The 13,367-nt window shown below is 58.7% G+C and overlaps 3 protein-coding genes across 3 annotated transcripts; all 3 read right to left on the bottom strand.

Annotated features, from left to right (window-relative positions):
- Nucleotides 1-6,743: 6,743 nt before the first annotated feature.
- B0H18DRAFT_893610 (uncharacterized protein) lies at nt 6,744-7,217 on the bottom strand (the record flags this gene model as incomplete). The annotated part of the gene is made up of 1 exon (XM_048041377.1): nt 6,744-7,217. The coding sequence occupies one exon, from the start codon at nt 7,215-7,217 to the stop codon at nt 6,744-6,746; it is 474 nt and encodes a 157-aa protein (XP_047884790.1).
- On the bottom strand, nt 7,203-7,710 carry B0H18DRAFT_1171344 (uncharacterized protein; the record flags this gene model as incomplete). The annotated part of the gene is made up of 3 exons (XM_048035893.1): nt 7,603-7,710; nt 7,499-7,581; nt 7,203-7,447 (listed from the first exon to the last, which is right to left on the bottom strand). Coding segments are annotated over exons 2-3 (308 nt in total), but the record flags the coding sequence as incomplete, so codon positions are not given.
- Nucleotides 7,711-8,905: 1,195 nt separating this feature from the next.
- B0H18DRAFT_893607 (uncharacterized protein) lies at nt 8,906-10,360 on the bottom strand (the record flags this gene model as incomplete). Its single annotated transcript, XM_048041376.1, has 5 exons — nt 8,906-9,312; nt 9,372-9,567; nt 9,625-9,747; nt 9,859-10,109; nt 10,132-10,360. Coding segments are annotated over 5 exons (1,206 nt in total), but the record flags the coding sequence as incomplete, so codon positions are not given.
- Nucleotides 10,361-13,367: the final 3,007 nt, after the last annotated feature.

Genomic DNA, 13,367 nt, shown 5'->3' with positions numbered 1-13,367 from the left:
ATTCTGATCTTCTGCGTACTCCGCAACTGGCACTCGTGGCACGTACTGACGTACCATTTCACGTCTTGATCAAGGTGAGGCCACCAGAATCGTTCCAGTAGTCGCGTCCGGACTGTATACATCCCGCGATGCCCGAGATCGTCGTGCGCCTGCCTCAGTAGCTCCAGACGTCGTTCCTTCCGGATCACGCGCTTGTGCTTTCCCTCCGGGTCGCGTCTCCAGAGCCGTCCCTTCCGGAGGAAGAACTGCCCGGCCTTGCGGACGAACCGGCGGAACAGCGCTTCATCAGCTAGGTCATCCGGTCGCTCCATGTCGCTCAGGAACTTCTGTATCCGTTCTAGCTCGGCGTCCCATGCCTCCGCTTTCTCGTGCCGCGGTATCTGCACCGCCTCCGGTTCGGCTCCTCCGTAGCGAGACAAAGCACACGCTCCTCCTCGCGAGCTCTCAGTCCCTTCCGGCGGCAGCTTGGCTCGCTGGAATTCCAACAGAGGATCGTTAGTGCGCACGCCTCGTCTATCCATTCTTCCGGGTCGCCCTCGTCCTCGGGATCCTCGTCAGCTTTCCTCCGGCGCGATAATCCGTCCGCCCCAGAGTGTCTGTCCCCCGGAACGTGCACCAGCTTGAAGTCAAACAGCAAGATCGCGGCTATCCACCGGTTCATCGCCGCATTCGGCTGTATGTCCGGATTGTTGAGCATGCCCTTGATGTACTTCGCGTCGACCTCGACCTCAAGGCTCTTCACTCCGATAACGTAGATGCGCGAGGCCCGCAGTGCCCGGAAGAGACCGTACAGCTCAATCTTCGCCTGAGAGTACCTGGACTCCCGCTCGTTCCACGTAATAGAGCTGAACCGGCTGGGCATTCGCTTCCCTCCGGTGTTCACCTGTAGGAGTACGAACCCTACGCCTATCACGACGAGTCTACCGCGAGTATCACCGTTCTGTCCGCCGAGTAGTCAATCGGAAGGAGTGCCGGCGAGTTGATTAGCGCGTCCTTGAGGTTTGCATCGCCTCTGCTTCCTCCGGTCCCCACATGAACTCGATGTCCTTGCGTGTCAACCGCGTCAATGGCCGGGCGATTCTGGCGAAGTCCTTGACAAAGATCCTGACCAGCCCCATCGTCCCTAGGAATGCCCGCACGTCCGTGATGGTCTCGCATGCCGGCCAGTCGCGGATCTTCTGCACTCGTCCCTCATCTGGCTCCCTTCCGGTGTACGTACACTTGTGTCCGAGTACGACTACATCCGGGACGCACATGTAGGCCTTCTTTCCGGAGAACGTCCCGCCGACCGCACCCATCCGTTGTAGGATCCGGTTCATGTTCTGTAGGTGTTCCCAGACGAATCGCCGTATACCAGGGTTCTCCGGGATCGTCTCATACCCTCCGTCCGGGAGCTCGTACCGTGTCTTAGGACCTTTCGCGTTGACGTCGTCTGCGAACGGAACCGTTACCTCCGGGATCTCGTCCTTCATGATGAACGTGACGTCCCCGTGTACAATCTGCAGCGCGTTCGTCCAGCCCATCGGTACCGACGTGAGTCGCATGGCTCCTAGCGGGGACTGGAACGTCGTAAGATCGCGGGACCTCGCATCCAGGGTACGCTGGTCAAAGGCCACAAACAGGTCCAGGGAACCGTAGCATGCTCTCCCTCCGAAGGATTCAGCCAGATGCTCGACGAACGGAGGGACCGCAGCGTCCTTGATCGTCACCGCGTTGAGGGCTGTAGATCATGTACTAACCGGAGGGACTTTCCGTCCTTCTTTACCACACAGAACCAGCGCGATCTGTAGGACGAGCTCGAGGGTTCGTACACACCGGACCGATCTTGTCCTTGATGATCCGTACGACCTCGTCGTATATGCCGGGCGGGATCGGTATGTTCCTCAGCACCCAGGGACGTGCTCAATAGTCGGAATGACCACCGGATCGAAGTACTCGTCCTTGAGTCGGCCCTTCTCCGTCTCGTCCCATGCGAATACGCCATTGTGCCATGCGACCAGCCAGTCTACCAGTTTCGTCTCCTCTTCCGTAAGGAACCCGTTCCCTCCGACGTTTAACGCGTCTCTTCGCTCCTGTGTGTACCTTCCGGTCGGAACGAACTCAGGCGGTTTCGCTGGCAGCACCGGCATCCCTACTAACGCGTCCTTAGCTTCCCTCCGGACTACCCTGAACTCCTCCGGCAGTGTCGTTGCTACAGGCCGTACCTTCCGGGCGACCTTCTTGTACGCCAGGACCTGGGCCTCAGCTCCTTCCTCAATTGCAAACTCGTCGTCGTCTCTTCAGGCTCGTCGGGTATCTCACCGCAGTCCTCCCCGTGGTACTGAGCAACGCTATCGTGTATTTCGCCGCTACGCTCTTCGTACTTTGTACATGACGGGGTATGGGTATCTGCGCGAGGGCCGACGACCTGTGCTCCTTCCGTCCGGCATCAGGGACCTCCTCTTCCTTCCGTCCCCTCCGTCCCAGACGTACATCGAGAAATGGCTCACTAGATCGTCTCCGCTCGCAATGCTTGCATCATCGACAATTAAAAATCCTCGTTGGAGGCGTCATCGCGCACGTTCGCTCCTTCCGGCCAGGTCCCTGGGCAACGCGCTCGTACGTAGGCACCATGACGCGGCGTCCGCTCTTCGGGTCCGTCAAGACGATCGTCTGGTTACCGTCCGGGAAGTCCTTCGTCTCGCACTGCGTTGCGGCGAAGAACGGTCTCCCAAGCAGTACTTCGAAGGCGCGACCTCGACGATCTGCGCGTTCAGCATACCTCGACCTCGTCGTCGAAGGAAACCGCACGTTCATGGCCTTGCCGACCGTCTGGACCTTGGACCGGTTCGCGGTTTCCATGATGCAGCCCTCGTCCGGCGCACGTACCTCCGAGCTTAACCACAGTCCTTCCGGATGATAGTCATCTGGCACCCGGAGTCCAGGACTCCCTCGACGTCGGCCTCCCCGTTACGGTAGGCGTACCACTCGCAGGCTCAGCGAGTCCCAGCTTCCGGCGTTCGGCAGCTCACGCTCCCCTCCGAGGAACACTTCCCTATCGACAAGGAAGCTCTCATCCGCCTCCTCAAGGCTATTGGCGACCGGACGCGCTGCGCCTTGCACTGGTCCACCGTTGCGCGGCGAAACTCCTGGCTGACTTCGGCAACCTCTCCCCATGCCGCCGCTCTCCTCCGTAGAACATACGCTTCACGAGCTCCTCCGCCTTTCTACCGGATCCTTACTGCCGTTAATCTTCGTTGAGTACGGTACTGCGGCTCGCTCGCACGCGGCTTCCCTCCGTCCTTCGCTCCGGGTCCCTTTCCGGCATCCTTCGCGGCGCCAGTCTTCCCTCCGTCGACGGGGATGCTCTTCGCTGGGATGCCCGGAGGCTTGCCGCTCGCACCCTTCAGCCCGCTGGCCGTACTTTTCCCTCCGCGTTCCTCCTCGAATCTGACCTTCTTCGCTCCTCCGCGTACGCGTGCTGCCTCCGCTGCCAATACTTGGGCTTTTTCTTCGAGCTCGCGGGCCCGTTCCTCCGTATACGCGTCTCGCTGTTCCGCCGCTTGCTCGTAACTGTACTCTGACGATATCTCCACGATGTTGGCAGACAGGTGGGGCGGCGCGTCCCTCGTCGTTCCGTCCGTGGCCCCGGAGGAAGACACGTTGTTCTCGTTCAACGACCACCAGGTGTCGACGCGGTGCATCATCCACTGACCCGCAAGGTTCCTCGGGACGTACGACCCGTTTGGCAAACGCACGCGGTTCTCTCCGTCCATGTAGATTTTGCCCATCTCGACGTACCGGCGACGGTGCTGGCAGGTCCTCATATAGTGACCGTGCTCGCCGCAGAAGTTGCACTGGTCTGAGCTAGGCGCGTAGCTCGCTCCACCACGGTCGTATCCCCCTCCGCGTCCGCCTCCCTGGCTATAGTCGTACCCTCCGGTCCCGGCCTGACCGTATCCTCCGGTCGTCTGTGCTGGCGGCGGTCCTCCGTATCCTCGGCCTCCGGCAGCCGGCGCCCCTCCTCCGTATCCTCCTCCTCCGCCCTTCATCATACTCATAGCTGCAGCAAACACACGCCCCAGCATAGCTTCGTCGACGGACTCGGTCTTCACTCCGTCCGTACCGCTTCCTCCGGGACTCCCCCCACCTGTACTGCTCGCTCCGGCGGCCCCTCCGTAGCTGACCGCGTCAAGACACTGCTGCGCGGCATCGTGCACCTGCTCCAGGGTGTATCCGTCCACCGGATCGACGGTCGGGTTACGTATCTCGACGCGACGGCGGATGGCCTCAGCGGACGCGTCCGTGAATCCAGCCATGTAGACCTTGAAGACCTGCGAATCGGATACGCGGCCATTCTTCTTCAGGTACTTGGCCACCGGAAGGAACTTGCGGTAGTACTCCGCTTCGCTGGAACGCGTAGCGGTGCCCTCCGCCCTTGCCGTGGCCGACGCGGCCTCAAGGTCGCTGACCAGGTAACGGGACGTACCATCCGACCCGGGGTACAGGGCCATGATGCTCTTCTTGTATTCGTCGAACGACGCCGGCGTAGGTACCTCGACCTCGTCCCATAGCTCGGACTGGTCCGGCTTGAGGTAGCGCTTCGCGTAGTATACCTTCCGGGCGTCGTCCTCGACGCTAGCGATGGCAAAGAGTTCAGCGAGGTCGTCAAAGTAGCGTCGGAGGGAACGAGGTTGACCGTCAAAGGTCGGAGCAGCGCGATCGCCACGGACGGGCATGGAACGTACTGGTGGTGCGGCCATTGTTTCGGTGGGACGCGGAGGAAGGTCTGATGAGGAGAGGGTAGATGATGACGGGGCACGAGATTCGGGTATCGGAATGGGGGTCTGCTCGAGCTTAACGACGGGCGCCGTTGACTTGCTGTCGGAGGGAAGCGATAGGGCTCTCCTCCGGGTGGTGACGGCTAGCGGGATCGAGTCGCTCGATGATGACGTGGCAGGGGAACGGGGTGCTTCTACGGCCTCGAAGAATGAATACTCTCCGTCGCTGTCTTCGGAACGGTGCGGGGGTATGGCTTCTAACGCTGGCGCGGGCAGGGTGACGTTGAACGGTGTGTCCGGAGAGTACTGTGCAACGGCGACCTCCTGTAAGAGGTTTCGCTTTGGTCCGCGCGGCGGCTGCTGCCTTGTAGGGATCGACGGCTGGTCGTTGTTACGCGGTTGCCTGGGAGGCAGCGTGACGAGTCACCAGAGGGTGTCGATGAGTTTTACCAACAAGCTATACCCCCTCGCGGTGGGCTCCAGTTGTGTAGGTTGCGAGTCTCCCGGGTCGAAAAGAGACCGGAAGGAATCGATGGTGTCGGTAGAAACGACGGGCGGGGGCTGTTGGCAAGCGGATGGGGAGGGGATGTGACGATTCGGGCCCGGAGGGGACGTACGAGCTCGGATACTCGCAGGGGACACTGTAACGCGGTCGGAGGAGAGTGGTGGAGTCGTCCCACAACGCAGGGACTCAGAGTGAACGCGTAGAAACTCGTTGAAGCCGGATAAAACGCAGAGAGCCGGAAGGAAACGCGGTGCTCGTTGAAGGTGAACGCAGTGATCTATTCGCAACGCAGTAAACGCAGTAAACGCAGGACGCAGTCAGAAACGCAGGGAATCGCCGTTGAGCTCGCTCTCTACTCCTAGGTGGTAGGTAGGTACGATCTCCCCTCGTCCGGTCCCCGGCCCCCTCCCTTATGTTCCCTCTGACTCGATCTCCCACGCCTCCGCCTTGCTGGCTCCTCTCCCCGTACTCTTCCGTACCTTCCGGGTCCTCTCGGGCCCTCCTCCGGTCCCCCTTCGCCCCACCGGTTCCCGTCCTCCCCTTCCACTGTACCATGTCGTCCTCCATGCCCCTCAATCCCCTCGCCACCGTCTATATCCGCCGGTACTTCCTCCTGCTGGAAGTGCTTCGACATGAACGGGCCGCCGAGCCACGCCTCGATATGTCCTCCCCTGGCACCTGGCTCGTGTGGGGTCACGGCGTTCGCTGGCTTCTGGTACACATGCCCCCGCTTGTCCCTTCCGCCGCTTGACTCTTGTCCTAGCGCATGCTCTTCGACTCGTTCTCCCTGGCTACGGCCCATGGCGACGCGTCCCTTCCGTCACCCCGCAGTGTTCCCTCGGTGGCCTCTTTGCTCGCGTATGTTGACGCCGTATTCGAGGGCATTCCCTCCGACATCGACACCGGCACCGCCCTGTATCCTGCCATCGCGTGGTCCCCTCACAGGGTCCATGCCGATCCGTCCGTCGGACAGCCTCGCCCCCAGTCTCCCCCTCAGTTCGTAGACCCACCCCTTCGCCTATCTTCCCTCCGGCTTGCCTCTGATAATCACGACTCCCTTCATGCTCGCATGGGCGCGTTGATGAGCGAACAGCGGTCCTCTGCCGGTCGTATCCGTAGCGACGTTGGGTTTGTAGTCCGCGAGATCTACGACTTGGGCCGTTCCGTCCGCCTGATCACCGAACCTGATGGTGCTTTCGGGGGTGCTGCCGGAGGGAACGTAGATCCGGAGGAGAGTTCTGTCGGAGGCCCGGAGGGTATCGACGTCACCGTTCCGGAGATGTTTGACGGAGGGAACACTATTTCGTAGCGCGGAGGAGAGTTCGGTCGGGGCCCGGAGGGTATCGACGTCACCGTCCCGGAGATGTTTGACGGAGGGAACACTGTTTCGTAGCGTACCCTTGGCTTGTAGTCGTTCGTGACTCTCTGAATGAACGGCCGGTTCTTGTGCCGTTCCTTCCCTTGTGCTATACGTTGCCTTACGGGGCTGGGCTACGTCCCTGCCCCACAGCGGCGTCCTGGACGGCCCTCCAGTGGAGGAACACGTTGTGCCCGACGAACGGCGCGACCTCGCCGTTCGCGCACGCGTACGAGATACATTTGTTGATACGCCGGTGAAGTACGCGAAGCAGTGATGCGCGACCTGCATGATGTCCGACTCGTGCTGGATGACACCGACATCGGGGCGTTCCGCCATCTCGCGCGCCGCGTCCCGGAAACAGTCCTCTGGCACGATGGTGTCCGAGTTGACGATCAGGATGATCTCGCCAACACGGCACGCACGTCCCCACGTCCGTTAGCGGCCCAGGGGCGGAACTTGCGGCCGCTCGACTCGTACACCTCGTTGATGGCAATCTGCAGCACGTGCTCCCTTCCGAGTTCACCTTCTCGTCGTCCTCGCCGCCGAAGCCGACGACGCTGGCGTTACTGCCGACCCGGTGCTGGTACTGCATGCCGTAACGCTGCTCTGCCTCATGACCGAGTGAGTCGCTCTTCTGGGGGCCGCGCTCGTCTCCACAATGAGTGAGAGCCTCAAACCGTAGTTCATGTTCGAGGCTTTCTTGAACCGACCCGCACGCTGGAACCCGTCCGGCGCATCATCAAGCTTCGGCCGCGCGACCCAGCCAATGCCGTGGTTGGCGTAGAATGCTATGCGTGTGTCACGCTCCTCGAGCGAGAGCAACTGTCACGCAGGCATCAGCGACCCGCACAGCAAGCGTACGTCGGAACTCACCCTGAGACCATCGTCGTTGACGAGTATCATGGACGCATCACCTTGCCGGGCATACGTCTGCATCGCGGTCAACAATCGCACAGCTCATAAGCCCGAATGGGAACTCACAAGACAGTTTCCAGAGACTCCTTGTACACCGGCATATCAATCGGCAGGCCGTTCTCCACGATCTTGTTCGGCCAGGGCTTGATGGCGGAATAGTACCTTGAGTGTTCGTGGTACTGCGCAATGGGACCGTGGGTACCAGGGACGCCGGTGTGCCCGGTGCTAGTGGAAGTATAAGTATGTGGACGGCGCGCGACCGAGCCGAAGGGCGACCGAGAGTGCGAGTGAGAGGGCGAGAGAGACAGACGGCGAGTGAGATGACGGCGAGACAGAGGGCAGAGGGGCGAGAGGGACGTCAGGCAAGGACGGCAGAGTCAGAGCGAGGGCGCAAGCGAGCGGGCAGACCGATGAGGGTGTGTGGGCATGAAGGAGAGGGCATACGAATAGATTGGTTACTCAACGTTGCCTACACTCTACCTAGGCTGCGCTCCCCGCCTGCGACTTTTCGACTTCCCTGCAGTGGGACGTGCTGGCCGCCCACTGTCCCCTTTGCCCTCCGCCTTGCCTGCCCTCTGCTTTGCTTTCTCTTTCCGGGTGTCGCTCACCCGCCCACCGTCCTCCTTGTCCTTCTTGCACCGCTTGCTGGTACGAGGGACAGGGTCGTCTGCCGGAGCGGCGCGTTTTGCGACGGTAGGCTGTAAGGTGTTAGAAGATGGTCCTTTGCGAATACTCAGTACTCACCGTGACCGTGCTCGAACTGGACGCCCCGTTACTACGCGCCTCATCGTCTTCGCTGTCCGACGGCACCTCAATGACGACGCGACATGCGGCACGTCGCTGGACGGGGGGAGGAGGGAAGTGTGAAAAATCCATCGTGTTCTTGTATCCGCAATATACTAGACCGTCTTCTTCGAGCTTGGTGCTATGCACCTTGCTCTTATTGATGTCGGCGCGGAAGAAGCCGACGTACTGAATGTCGTCGTCAGCAGGCTGGGGGTGAGCCCCAGGCATATCTAGTGTAAGTCATGTAGAAAGCCCAGAAGCATAGAAGAAAATGGTGACGCACCGGTGTCAGAGGTTCACGTCAATGTGTGCAGGAGACAGAGGATGCGGCACTCCTCCGGTCGAGTTGAGCGTTCAGATCTAGATCTCGATCTCGATCTCGATCGCATGCATGACCTCACCTGTCACTGTCAGTGGGCTGTCAGTCAACTTTTACCACCCGTCCGTCTTCTTGTGCCCACGCATCGTTGTACAACCACACTAGTTCGGGCTCGCGCTGCGTATGTATTATTTCCAAGTAGTTCGTTCAATAAACTACGTTGCTGTGCTGCCTCGTATTTCCTTTCCACAGAAACCGTATCACCATATAGTCTGGTAAGCATACTTACTAGACCAGTTGTTCAATACGAATTTTGAGGCGCAGTCAAGAACCGTGTCTGATTTCCAGTCATCAGGAACTGAACGCTTGAGGGAATCCGATGACGATGGGCCGGGGAAGCGGGGAATTAACTGGCACGATTGGCGAATGGAACTCAAGGGTACGACGTCTCCTTGTGGTTTGCCGTTGGATGGCAGAGGAAGCTTGTTCACGTCGTACATCATGTGTACTGGGTTCGCCGTTGAACCCAGCTTCCCGTACCACTCCACGTAGGCTAAAGGCCCCTCCTGGGCCCACTCCTCCGGTGCTTCCATATCCAGGTTTGTGGTAGGATCGCGTATGGTTTTGGGAAGCTGAAAAATAACTCTCAGTCTTCCGACGCGAGTCCCTGTATTGTACAACTGTTAGTTAGGGTTCTACGGCGGTCAGAATACTAGTGAGTCCTACCTTGTAACCCTGTGGCTTCAGCCTCGTCGCCGCGCAATACGACAACGGTATCGAATCTTGCTGGCTTGTCTGCTGAAGAAGGCCTGGCCTTGACGCCATCCTTCTCTTCGGTGTTGTCGTTGAGTGGAATGTTGTTGAACTTGAAACCGTGAAAGACGTCCACTCGGCCGAATGGTAGGTGACGGTTCGCCCGGTCCTGCTCTCTAGGGCGGAGTCTGCGCTGTAGTTTCATAGTATAGACGTACTGCGAGACGGCGTCGGTGAAGCCCGGTGCCGCGTGTCGTTCCTCGATGGAAGGTAAGGATTGTCGAGCGAACGACGGATGTTTGGCTAATTTGATGCGTGTTTTGCTGCTGCGAGGGAGGTGCGTACTGCGCTCGTCGTCTTCAGAGTTTGCTGTGCCAGTCGTACTCTCCAAGGCAGACACTGCTTGTGGGTCTGCAGACTGGTCCGTAAGTCTGCCGCGTAGGGTATCGTACATAGAAACCTTCTCCCTCCTGTCGAGCCACTTGATCATCTGTGGGCGAGCATTGCGGTGGTTCGAGGCTCTCCACGCCTTCTTCGCACAATCAATGTGCAACCGCTCAAACATCTCGGTGTTGAAGTTGTCGGTCGTGCCGAGCCTGCGGATAGAATCGACGTAGTGTAGAAGGGAATGGACTTTCGGTATGTTCAGGTGCTCCCGAATGCCGAGTTCCTCCAGTATATGCTTGTTGTCGTGGAACGTTTTGAGGGCGTCTTCCATGTATCCGAGGTAGACTCGTCGTGAGTGGGTACTGGGAAAGGTATATGAAATCGAGCAGCGAACGGAAGGTGAGCATTGCAGCCCTGGGTATACGGCCAACGAGGCATCCGAGGAGAATGCGTGCGATGTCCTTCCGCTCGCTACCGGAAACCTGAGAGAGGGCGGATATCCCGGTCTTGAAATGACGGGTGCCGTACGCCGGAGGGAGGCAGCGAATGCGACGGTCGAGTTCCTTCTCTCCGATGAGTTCGGTGGACCACTCCACTATATGCTTGAATACGCCTTGATAGAGCTGGTGAAGGATGTCAGGCGTGATGCAGGAGTGGATGTCGGTGTACGGTAGGTCCTCCAGAAAGGTTTGATGCAGTAACCGGAGACGTTGAACTGCTTGCAAGACTTGGAGAAGGCTGTGGAGCCTCTCTCGCCTTGCTGACGAGCTTTCCGTAGCACGTCCAGGGTCCAGAGCTGGGCGTGAGGTGTCTTCGCAGACGCGTCCCCAAGGCCGCTCTCCGGGCACTGGCAGATGGGGCAAGTCCCGTACTTGGTACAACTGACCAAGCACTGCTCCGGGTAGTCCGCGACGTAAGACGCCAGGATCGGATGAACCCTGCGCACGTTTCCGTCGCCACCCGTCACGTCAATTCCCTCCTTGCCTGCGTCGACAAGAGGCTGGAGGATGGTGCGCACCGAAGCGTGGAAGAGCTGTTGGACCAATGCTCTCCGCTTGTTCTCGGTGATGCCGGCGGAGTCGACCTTATCCACGGAAAGGTACCCGATGAGTATGCAGGCGTGTTCGGAAGGCTTACGACGAAGCTCTTGGGGATGTTGCCCAGGTCATGTAAACAGGGTAGGCGGATTTGTTTCCAGAGAACTGCGTGAGTTGTGTCTTGTCAGTCGAGATAATGACTGGCGCAACCGCAGCGCCTGCCGGTAAGATACTCTAGAATCTTCTTCAGCACCCCGTAGATTTATGTGTTGGTAGTGCTTACCTGGATCGCGTGCCACCATTGACCGGTCCACATCTCCGTGTAAATCCGGTTAGTGCGTGCAGAGTTTGAGAAGATACGACTGGGTCATACACGATGATTCGCGTGAGCCGGGTTTCCTAACAAAGCCTTGATCGCCTCTATGATGTCACGGTATTGCACCAAATGTCGTTCGCCCGGACGATCCTTGAAGGTCAGCCAGCATTCCTTCCAGGACCCCTCTCTGGGATGGAGTCGACCTTCTGAAGCAAGGCTCGGTTGTTGTATATGTCGCGAGCCTCTCTTGCACCTGTAATTTAATTCAGTTCATCTAACCAACCCGATGGAACTGCACTTACTTCTGGTATTCGAAGAAAGTGGTCTACCGCGCCCTGCCCGATCCCTTCCTTGACGAACCACTTCGCGATCTGCCAGTCCATCTCGGACTCGAATGGGGCCCACACTGCATTGACCCGTGCTAGTACGTCTTCATCACCTAATATTGATTTGTCAGGTTAGCACTGTGCACAGTGCAGGATAAGTTGATCCTCACTGCGTCTCTGCCCGCCCAAGCTATCAAAATGCTCTCTCCACGACTCTCTATTGTTTCCGCAGTCCCTATTACCTTTCCTGCACTCCTATCGATATCCTCCACCCTGTCGTCATCATCATCATCAAGCGAAAGGGCGGTACGTCGAGCGGGCGAGGGTGCTGATGATGTCGACGCTACGGGCTGGCTGGGATCATGTACCGGAATGAACTGGTACTGTGTGTCACGTTCATCCTCTTCCTCCCACTCTGCACTACTATCCGCGTCGCCGTCACCCGTAACAAGGTTGCCGTCAACATATACGCTGTACGTATCGTCAGAAATGATAATTCGTCTCACCCAGAAGTACGGAATATCTCACCTGTTCGCCGCGTCGCCATCCTCACTGGCAGCATCAGCCTCCTCGTCTGAGGAGTCCGATGTGTCCGTCTCCTGAAGATACGCCCTCAACTTTCCCTTTTTGTACCAGGCGCACTCTCGGCTTGTAGATTGATGAGCCATGAGCCCTTGCACGGTGTCGAACGAACCGCCGCATGCATCGCATGTCTCCGCCAGCAAGGCATACAAGTGTCTTGATCGCTTTACCATGTCTTATGAGTCTTTCAGTACGTCATTTTTTGCCAGACATGCTTCAAAAACTCACCGACCGACACTGAAGCCACAGTAAAATTCTTCAGAGTCAATGTCTCTCAGGAAGGTACTCAGAGGTTGCAGCAGGACACGACGCTCAGTTGCCACCGACCCTGCGCACTGTTACGTTACGTTTCCGCGGGTACTTCCCTGCCTTGGCGGCAAGTCCGCACTGACAGCGCGAGATTGATGGCTCCCGCGGATCTGGCTGTCCGGCGCGCTTCTCACGAGACTCATGCACTCTGCGCCCAAAGTACGTACCCTTACTGGTGCTCCGCTCCTTGTACCTCCCAGGTAAGTTGTTCTGTTGGTCAGTCAGCTCAATTACGGATAACATCTGTTTGATACAGGAATTGCCGTGCTACGTTGCGTGGAACTGCTGGTGCATCGTCAACTGGCGGTCCTGGTAGTATTGGCGCAGGTGAGTGCACTTACATACCTGTTCCCGTTCTGCCTACCACCGCGTTCGCTTTTCCTTGGGGACAGCCAGAGCCAGAGGACTTCCTTATCGAGGCGCGCGGCCTGGCCGCGCGCCCCGATAAGGAAACTGGGACTTAACGCACGGAGCCAACCCCGGCAACGATAATGCAACAGTCCAGCGCGGGCTCCGCCGCCCACGGTACACAGTATAGGCGGTGAATATACTGCGTACTGGCCAGGGTATTCCTGTGAGTTCTCCAGCAGCCAGAGTGTGCGTCGGACACTGTAACTGCCGTCCCGACCGTCCCGCCCAACTCCGGTCACTTGACGCATGAGCTTAACACTATACCTGCTTCCCTTCCCATGTACTATCCCCCGTGCTGCCTCGCGATTCCTTCCTCATGCCTCCCCTCACTCTCCTAGCTTCCAGCCTCTAGGCACGTTCAGCGACCTCACCATCAACGACTGGTCCCCTTGCCGGACAGTCCCCCTTCAAGGACAAGCTCTCATCTGGCCTGTCCCGGACGAAGCCCACCTGGACTTCAGGAACTTAGGTAAGTGTCGAAGTTGGCTTATCTTGTTGTACACGATAATGACCTCCTCTAGCCCCGCCGTCCTCTCCCCCCACCAGTATTGACGAGGAGGACGACATCGACACTGTGCGGCACTGGCCCTTCGCTAGACGT

Source organism: Fomitopsis serialis, assembly GCF_022376445.1.
Source record: "Fomitopsis serialis strain Sig1Antser10 chromosome Unknown B0H18scaffold_369, whole genome shotgun sequence".
NCBI lineage: Eukaryota > Fungi > Basidiomycota > Agaricomycetes > Polyporales > Fomitopsidaceae > Fomitopsis > Fomitopsis serialis.
Note: the sequence above shows the minus strand (reverse complement) of the source record. Positions and strands in the feature narration are given on the sequence as shown.